The sequence below is a fragment of the Protobothrops mucrosquamatus genome, unplaced genomic scaffold (assembly GCF_001527695.2).
Source record: "Protobothrops mucrosquamatus isolate PMUCROS unplaced genomic scaffold, P.Mucros_1.0 scaffold_197, whole genome shotgun sequence".
Classification (NCBI taxonomy): domain Eukaryota; kingdom Metazoa; phylum Chordata; class Lepidosauria; order Squamata; family Viperidae; genus Protobothrops; species Protobothrops mucrosquamatus.
This window is the reverse complement of record NW_015386273.1, coordinates 51472-60765: the sequence shown is the minus strand read 5'-3', so window position 1 is coordinate 60765 and position 9294 is coordinate 51472. Positions and strand designations below refer to the sequence as shown.

The following is a 9294-nucleotide window of genomic DNA, read 5'->3' as shown; positions in this document are numbered from 1 at the left end:
CGGACACCACTGAATAGATAACATCATCATCAATCATGGGATCAGGAGAGAAAGAACATATTTGGGGGGGGGGGGGTTTACAGGATATATTGCTTATCTCTGAATGCTCCTGTTCTCAACTGAATTTACATGTCTTTTCCCCCAGTCAAGAAATAAGAAACATGAGAAATTAATGTGCAGAACACGAAATAGAGGAAGGAGGGGACAAAAACCACAGGCTATGAGACCCCGTTTTGAAGACCATCTCACAACTGTAGCAGTGTTAAATTCCTGTGACTGGGACTCTCCCTTTGTGACAAAAAAACATTAGTAAGCACTTCCAAATGCTTGATGTAGGACAGCACATGATTCCTGGGACTGCACTTCATATACTGCGGGTGCTTTAAGCAGTGTAAGATATTCTCGGTGGTGGTAAAGATTAACAGATTTAAAAAATGCAAGATTTGGGACTAAATCTGGCTCTAGAGCAGGGGTAGGCAACCTTGGCTCTTTTATGACTCGTGGACTTCAACTCGCAGAGCTGACTCAGGAATTCTGGGAGTTGAAGTCCACGAGTCATAAAAGAGCCAAGGTTGCCTACCCCTGCTCTAGAGGAATAGTCAAAGGGAGTGGTGGAGGCTTTGGTGGCCTGAGGGCGGTCACTTTGGTGGATGAGATTACAACTCACAGAATTCCCAGCCAAGAGGATATTGTCTTGGTGTTCTAGGAACTATATTTGCAGCAGCTTGGAGGGTAACAAACTGGGAAACTCTGGATTAAGGGAATGATCCCCATAACGGCATCAAACAAAGGGATCCTGCAAGCATCAATAAGAGACAGACATGTAGAGATCCTGCCTGGTGTTTCTCAACTTCAAGATACGTATGACTCCTTGAGATACTCTGACACCATTTGCAACTTAAGAGTTCTAAAGTGTAAAACCGTGTTTAAGTACTATAAATTCAGGATCCTGAAGGGGACTGCTTTGACGCAGAAACGATGGTATCTCACTAAGGAATCAACTCACCAGGTTTTGACTGAGAATTGCACCAAAGGAGTCAGAAATCCAAGCGGCTGGCATTTCACTGCAGCCTCCTATTCAATCTCCATGCTTTGCACTGCACTGTCTCCTAAGTACCACTTCCTGTAGCCTGATTAGTTTTAGAATAATCCCACAATTTACCACCAAGAAAGACATCTGGGCGGCTTCCTTCACATTATTCAGGCAATTTCAGATATCAGACCTTCGTATTTCCAAGGAACACTTAACTGGTTAAGGGGAATTTTCATTTACATACATTTGTTTTTCAATACTGTGTTAGGCCTGAGCTCCAAAGACACAAGAAGCAGTTTGATCAAGAGGAGGGCACTTGTTTGCTTCTTGGTCTCGGAGCTACAGGTGTGGTTTGGCTTTCTGAAGTCCTTCCTTCAAGAACTGGAGGTAAGTTGCTGTTGAAGGGTCTTCAAAACTGGAGGAGAAGCCAAAGATGCTGTTCTCAACTTCTTCAGGCTTCATAGAAGTAATATCCAGGAAATAGTTGGCATTGATGTGGTGAACCTGCAGAACAAAACAAAAAAGCAGGGTTCCAAACTCCATAGGATGTTTCTTGTTTTCCCCAGCAGCCACTGAAGATGGAGGGAGGTCCAGGGCAAACTTGCCTGGATCTCTTTGATAAAAAAAGGACCATTCTCCCATAGACATCCTGGTGGATAGTTATATTATAGATCAGTGGTGGCAAACCTATGGCACGGGTGCCAGAGGCAGCACTCAGAGCCCTCTCTGTGGGCACCTGCACCGTCGCCCCCGTCCTAGGTCTTCAGCTGGGTTTTATAAAACCTTTTCGCTTTAGGCCTCCACCGCCATGTAAAAAAAAAAAAAAGGTTCAATCAGTCAATTTCAACTTCTCGCGGGGAAAAAAAAGATCTTGCAAAGTTGGAATTGATTGATTGAACTTTTTAGTCCCACCCAGTCTGCTGTTACCACCGCAGCCACACCCACCCAATGGGCCACAGGCACCCAATGGGCCACACCCACCCAGCACCCGACGATGCATAAGTGGGTTTTGGGTTGCAGTTTGGGCACTCGGTCTCTAAAAGGTTTGCCATCACTGTTATAGATACTATTTGCATATACACACATACACTGAAATCTCCCATGCATCTCTTTTTGTTCCTATTGATACCTAGAGTCGTAACAGCAAATATAGTCATTCATATTTAACTTTTAGTGTTTCTGTGAATATTTGTGATAAATCCTCCCTGCTTCAAGCTGAAGTTTGGGAAGTATTTCAGCTAATTTCTTCCCCTTAAGTGGTTAAGTGGTTCTGAGTATGTGCGTGTCATGCCTCTGCCCAAGATGTAGCCATTTTCATGCAAGTTAACTTTTACCATCCTACAGATGCTTGGCAAATGCTGATTTCTGAGCCTTTGGAACAGAAAGGACAATCATTAGAGAATATTTTTCTGTTCTCTTAGTGCTGCGAGAACACGGCATTGCTCCAAATGTTTGATTTTAGCTCTGTGATACAGAATTGTCCATGAGATGTTCAATTCTAATTGCAGGCAAGTCAAAAGTAATTCCAAAAGATTCCACGGTTTAGAAAATTACAAGACAAACGAGAGGTGATTGAAAAGATCCAAGAGAGTGCGAATCTTACCACGGTGCCATTGGGCAGGCAGATCATAATCTCCACAGGGAAGTTATACTTTTCAAGATGTAGGTCTGCAAGTTTGCTGGTGATCTCGTCCCGTTTACCCTGTGAAAGAGACATTTGCGTTTTAACATTTCTTGTGTTAGTTAAGATGCTCTTCGTTTGGTTCAAACAGAAACAAATCTCAGTTTAAAATGAGATCAAAATCTATGCTTGCATCAAGATCTAAAAACCACGAAAGATTATTACAGTATTTAGTATTATTGTTGATATAGTATTTCCTAACTGTTTGCTCCTTGTTTTATTCTGGTCTATTGGATTGTCTTCCAGATGTTGTTCAACTCTTATCTTGCAGTAGCTTCATCCAGAATGAGGGAGTCTGGAAACTGTGATTCACCAACATCTGCATGACCACCATTTCATAAGCTTTGTTGTGAGGAGTTGAGAAGGGAATGAGCAAGAACAGAAGGACAGAAGGATTTGTTTTTGAAAGATAAAAACAAATTCATTTGTACAGTCCTGCCCATGTAGAAGACTTGGCATAACCAATACTAAAAATGACATTTATAAATCATATATAACTTTATTTAGTTTTCAGTCATAAGCAAAGACAAATTCTTCAATTAGGTGTTAGGGGAACACCCACTGATAACTACAAATGATGCTAGTGAAGAATCCAGCTCCAATGTGTTTCTTGACAAGGAAGAAGAATGTTGAAGGTTCTCAACATGGAAGTCTTTCTGGCTACTACTACTACTAATAATAATAATAGTAACTTTATTATCATTTTGAAAGTACACCAATCGGCATACATCAAAATGAAATTTCGTTGCATACAGCTCTCAAAAGGGCACCACCTCCGATATACACTCCTTGTTCGTGGCCAGCTCAAGTTACAGATCGATGGTGAACGATGGCAAACAGGACAGATGGAAACAGAGCTCCATGTGGATTAGCCCTCAAATTAGCTTGTATTCCTGCAGGACAACCTCGCCTCCTTTCCTTTTTCTGATCTTGTCTCTTCCACCTTTTCCTTAAAGAGGCCTCACTCCTTTTTGCCCCTGGAGAACGCTGCCGCCGCCACCAACTTCACTACTGGTGAAGAAGATGGAGGCTGTGGTTAGCTTTAATTGGTGTGCTAGTTGTGGCCATACCTGAAGGAGGAGAACTGTGCCAACAGAAGTCATGCTTTTCACCACTTGACTGGATGACTATAATGTGCAGTCCATCTGGAAGTTTCAATTAGTGCAGAATGCAGTGGTGTATGGCATCAGGAATACACCATATGGGTCCTCCATTGGCTTCTGAGAAGTATGGATGCAACTCAAGGTGCAGGTTTTGACATATAAAGCCCTCTATGAGTTGGCACTTATTGACCCAGCCAACTTGTCTTGAGAGAAGCCTTTGGTAGTAATCCACTTCTGTAAAGTGGGGGGGGGGGCTGAGGCTCAGAGACACTTCTCAATATTAGCAATCATTTTTGTGACCAACCTTCCCATGGATATTATACTTGTCTCTTCTCTGATCTCATTTAGGAGGTGAAAAGCTGAGTCCTTCTGGAGGGCACTTGATGAACTGAGACGGGAATATATATATTTGATTCTGGACTGCCGATTATAGTTATTTATCTTTCACTTTTAATCAGTAATTTAGTTACTATTCACAAATTTATGGATGTTATCATGGATGTTTCATTGTTTTTATTCAGCAAGGATGCTTTAATTGAACATATATTCATGTCAATAGGCATCAGGAGCTTAATAGATTATAGCAGTTACAACTTTACTAAACAAAGAGGACAAAATCCTGGGGCTTAGGGATCCCATTCCAGGTTTGCTGCAATGGAGGGTCAGCTTACTGGTCATAAGGGTTATGAAATCCTTAAGGACTAGAGGCAATGTGCTGAGAAACAAAGAAGGATGGTACTTCTGCTTTTATGCCTTGCTTGCAAGCTTCCCAGATCCATCCAAAGAAGAACTGGCTACCATAACAGAGAAGTAAACAGAACATGATCTAATAGAGCAAGGATTGACAAGGTTGCAATCAATAAACTACTACTACCAACAGAACAAAGTTCATCTTATGTGATCTCTTCCTTGTCTTCTCAAACTACCCATTCCACCTTGAAGTTCAGTAGCAGCTTACCTGTAAATCTTCCAGTTCCTTCACCAATGACCAGGTACTGATGAAACTCTCATTCAGGAATGCAAGGATGGGCGAACTTTCCAGGACCGTCTCCCGGAGAGTTCGCCCTGAACCTGCTCAAAGAGGAGGAACAAAAGAGGTTAGGGAAATCTTTGGATGAAACATATCATCACTTAGGAGCAGATGTCTGAATCTTTAGGTAAAGTGGTAATATTCATATCTCGCTCATCACTTTCATCTCCTTGAATATGTTATGTTGGTTCTGCTGCAAACATTGAAGAGTCTAAGAATATAGGAGTGAGTGGGCGCCATCAGAAGGGCCCCCAGACAAGGTTCTTGATATGCCCAGTCGGGAGATGGAGCTCAGCTTGCCTTAATGCAAGTCACTCTGAATTGGCTTAGTAGGGCAGTTTGGAGTAAAGTCTTTGTGCAGGGCTTGGCATGCAGTATTATGCCAGTGACTTCCAGGAGAAGCAGAAAGCAGACATTAGAAACAATGAGAGATAATATGCAAACTGAATTAAAACATCCTACTGTACTGTACTGTCATTTGTTTTATAATTGCTTGAATGTAATAATAATAATAATAATAATAATAATAATAATAATAATAATAATAATAATAATAATAANAATAAAGTTGGAAGGGACCTTGGAGGTCATCTAGTCCAACCCCCTGCTCAGGCAGGAAACCCTATACCATTTCAGACAAATGGCTGTCTAGTCTCTTCTTAAAAACTTCCAGTGTTGGAGCATTCACCGCTTCTGGAGGCAGGTTGTTCCACTGGTTAATTGTTCTAACTGTCAGGAAGTTTCTCCTTAGTTCTAGGTTGCTTCTGTCCTTGATTAGTTTCCATCCATTGTTTCTTGTCCTGCCTTCAGGCACTTTGGAGAATAGCTTGACTCCCTCTTCTTTGGGACAGCCCCTGAGATATTGGAACACTGCTATCATGTCCCCCCTCGTCCTTCTCTTCGTTAAACTAGACATACCCAATTCCAATAGCCGTTCCTTATATGTTTTAGCCTCCAGTCCCCTAATCATCTTTGTTGCTCTCCTCTGTACTCTTTCTAGAGTCTCAACATCTTTTTTACATCGTGGTGACCAAAACTGGATGCAGTATTCCAAGTGTGGCCTTACCAAGGCATTGTAAAGTGGTATTAATACTTCACGTGATCTTGATTCTATCCCTATGTGTGCCCTTCTATCTTTGCATTTCCTCTTCCTACCTCTGTTTGCAACTTTTACGTTCCTGCCTGCTTTCAATTTTCTTTTTACGTTCTTCAGTGCATGGCTTCCTTTTATTCAAAGCCTAGATCAGTATTTCTCAATTTTGGTAGCTTGGAGATGTGTGGATCTCAACTCCCAAGAATTCTGACATCCACACATCATCAAGCTGCCATGGCTGAGAAACACTGGCCTGTCTTCATACATTGTTGAGATTTTTATGTAAAATCAACCTGGCACAAGATCCTTAACCAATGAAGCACCTTTATAGAGGCGTTGCAAAATTAGGGTTTCAAATGAGCTGTTGAGTTAAAAATCAGGGTATCAAAACAACAAGTATATTATGTTTACCTCAAATACTATTAATGATATTCTCAATAATCACCCTAGCATTTTTATCTTCTGCTTAGGAAAAAAACACAACTTAAGACTTCCTGACAAACTCCTTTTAAGAAACACCCCAATGTCAAATTCAGCCCTTACCTCAGCATGACTGATCATCTAAGGCTCCCCACAAGAGTATGGAATGAACAAGTTTACCCTCAGACTTGGCTTTCTCAAAAGCCTGGGTAAAAGGAAAGTAGGAAACCTGAAAAACAAAATGTACCCTTCATTTGGGATGTCTGGCTCATGTATTTATTGTTATGAAGGCTAAAATGTTTAAATAGCATAGTATGGAATAGTATATTCAAAATGGAGACATATCAAATGTCCCTGATTGGCCACAGGTCCCTTGGCCTGACGGGACCACCGCCTCCACGGATGCGGCGCTGGTGGGGACCCAGAACCGTGTCAGGGGCACTTGCAAAAGGGGGAGCGGCGGCTTGCGGGTGGGGGGGACTAAGGGGACTTTCTTACTCCCCCACCCCGTCTTACTTTATCAACCTCGTAGGCCCAACCTCCCTCCTGGTACGAAATGAGAAGAGAGGGCTCCTGAGCTGGTGCAGAGTGCTCTCTCTCACAGACTGGTGGGGATTGGGGTGGGGGTGTCCCTCCCCTCCAAATCCAGCTAGTGAGGATTATAGTGTTTGTCCCAGGGGTCTTCCAACTTGGCCCTTTTATGACTTGTGGACTTCAACTCCCAGAATTCCTCAGTCAGCAAAGCTGGCTGAGGAATTCTGAGAGTTGAAGTCCACAAGTCATAAAAGGGCCAAGTTGGAAGACCCCTGCTATATACTGTGCAGGTAGTCCTTGACTTACGACCATAATTGGGACCACAATTTCCATTGCTAAGCCAAGTGGTTGTTAAGTGAGTCATGCCTGATTTGACCACCATTTTTTGCTATGATGTTAAGCGAATTGCTGCAGTTTTTTGACTGAAACCTGCAGATGTCAAGAGAATCTGGCTTTCTCCATTGACTATGCTTGTCAGAAGCCATCTGGGAAAATCCGCAAATGGCGATCATCTGACTCCAGGACACGGCAACTGTCAAAAATGCACAACAGTGGAGAAAAAGAGGTTTCCTCACATAATGCAGGAGGTGCTCCCAGACCACTGAATGTATGAGGTAAAAGTCACATCAACTCAGTCATATGAGCAGTTTCGGAGCAAGTGTTTTAAGGCTCAACGTTTTTTTGTGAAGTTTTCCTCCTCCTCCTCCATCAGGGCCAAGAGAAAAACTACTTCTTCAAAGCTTGATTCTTTGAAGCTTCATTTTCATTTCAAACAGCATCTTCAGGGAGGAGGCACCCTCCCCAAACCAAAGACAAGACAGAGCCCCCCCCCAGCTTGTGCAGGTTTCACTTGCTCTGTTACTTAAAGGTAAGAATGCCTCTGAATCGCACTCAACTCCTAGCAATATTCAGTATTTTTTCTCAGCAGCAGTGCATAAGTGGTTTTCTCAATGTCCTTTTCTGGGCTCTTTTCCAACTTCCCATCTTAATTTACAACCCTGATTATTTTCAGGTGGTTTCCTCTTCAGGAAATAACTAATGCAGATAAGGCAGGGTAAGCTACTATTTACATAACTGCTCATATGCAATATTCTCGCAATTCATTCAACAAGAAGTCACATATTTCAAGTTAACCAGAGAACCCGGCATTACGCACAAGCCTGTAAGTTGGCCAATCCTGCTTATATAAGCCTTCTTAAAAGAAATCTGGTCTTCTTAAGACAAACATGCCAAAAACGTGCCCTGTAGGCTATTATTTTCTTTGCAAACCACAAGACTCCTTTTGAATAGGCGAGGCCAAGATTGGCAGCCTTTTTTTTGTGTGTATTTGGGGGTTGGGGTATGGGTTAAAGACTAAAAAAGGTCCCTAAACCTCTCAAGTGACTTACAGGGCCCTTTCACCCCCTATAAATCCCAACCACACCCCAAAATCCTGGCCTACCCACTTTTGAACTGCTCCATCAATAGGGCACAAAGCCTGATGCAATCCTTGAGCCGAAAGTACTTGTGTTACTTAAGAGTCAACCATGCACAAATGTCTTAAAATGACTCGATTGTTCAAGTTCCCACAGCTTTTGTTTTAATTTCATTTTCTCCTGGAATTTTTTTCCCCTAGCTCAGCGGAGGGAGAGCTTTGTTACAAGAACTGTGTAACTTTTCATACTTTTGAGTTATAAATTCACTCTTTATTTCAAGTTCCTGAGTTACACTCAGCCTTTGTGTTCTCTGCTGATAAGAAGCTCCTAGAAACATTTCTATCATTTGCCTCTTTCACAATGGCCTCGGGGATAAGGGAAGGGAGAGAAGATACAGCCATCAAAACACCAGTTGTATTAAGAGATCCAGATTCCCACTGGGACCTCAACCAGTACTTCCAAGCATGTATCAAAAAATGTACTGTGTATTTATTTCACATATCTGAGTTTTGGCTAATTCAATTCCCTGGAGCATGGACATAATTATTTAATCACATTTGAAAGGCTGTCAAGATCTTTACATACTTTCTTAAATGGATACATGACCACTTCCAGTTTCCCAGATGCTTCTTCCCAGCTTATTTCTCTCTGCCAGGAAATCTCCTCAAAAATAAACTGAATTGGTTCTCCTTCTCTGCTGTCAATCACATTCCCATTTTCATCATGAATCACTGAAGGAGTAGATGGTCCCAGAGACTCCAGCTCCATCTGTGAAACAACACGGACATAAGACCTTTTTGGGATACACCCAGAACAGGGGTTGTTTCAATAGCTACACTAAACATAACAGTAAATGCAATCGCTATGGAATAGCTGGAAAAGGACTCGCCAATTTCTTAGCCAACATTTTCTAGATTGGAAAAAACTGAATGTTCTCACTGTTAATTGAAAAAGAACAAGGAAATAACAACAACAACAACAACAA

The 9294-nt window shown here is 42.0% G+C and overlaps 1 protein-coding gene across 1 annotated transcript in view; it reads right to left on the bottom strand.

Moving 5' to 3' along the window:
* Positions 1–1372: 1372 nt before the first annotated feature.
* SELENON (selenoprotein N) overlaps positions 1373–9294 on the bottom strand; it is a 29966-nt gene continuing 22044 nt past the window's right edge. Inside the window, exons 8-12 of the mRNA XM_015824919.1 lie at positions 8895–9077; positions 6484–6589; positions 4776–4888; positions 2637–2735; positions 1373–1537 (exon numbers count right to left, since the gene is read on the bottom strand). Coding sequence (XP_015680405.1) covers positions 1373–1537; positions 2637–2735; positions 4776–4888; positions 6484–6589; positions 8895–9077 — 666 coding nt within the window. The remainder of the gene's footprint in view (positions 1538–2636; positions 2736–4775; positions 4889–6483; positions 6590–8894; positions 9078–9294) is intronic.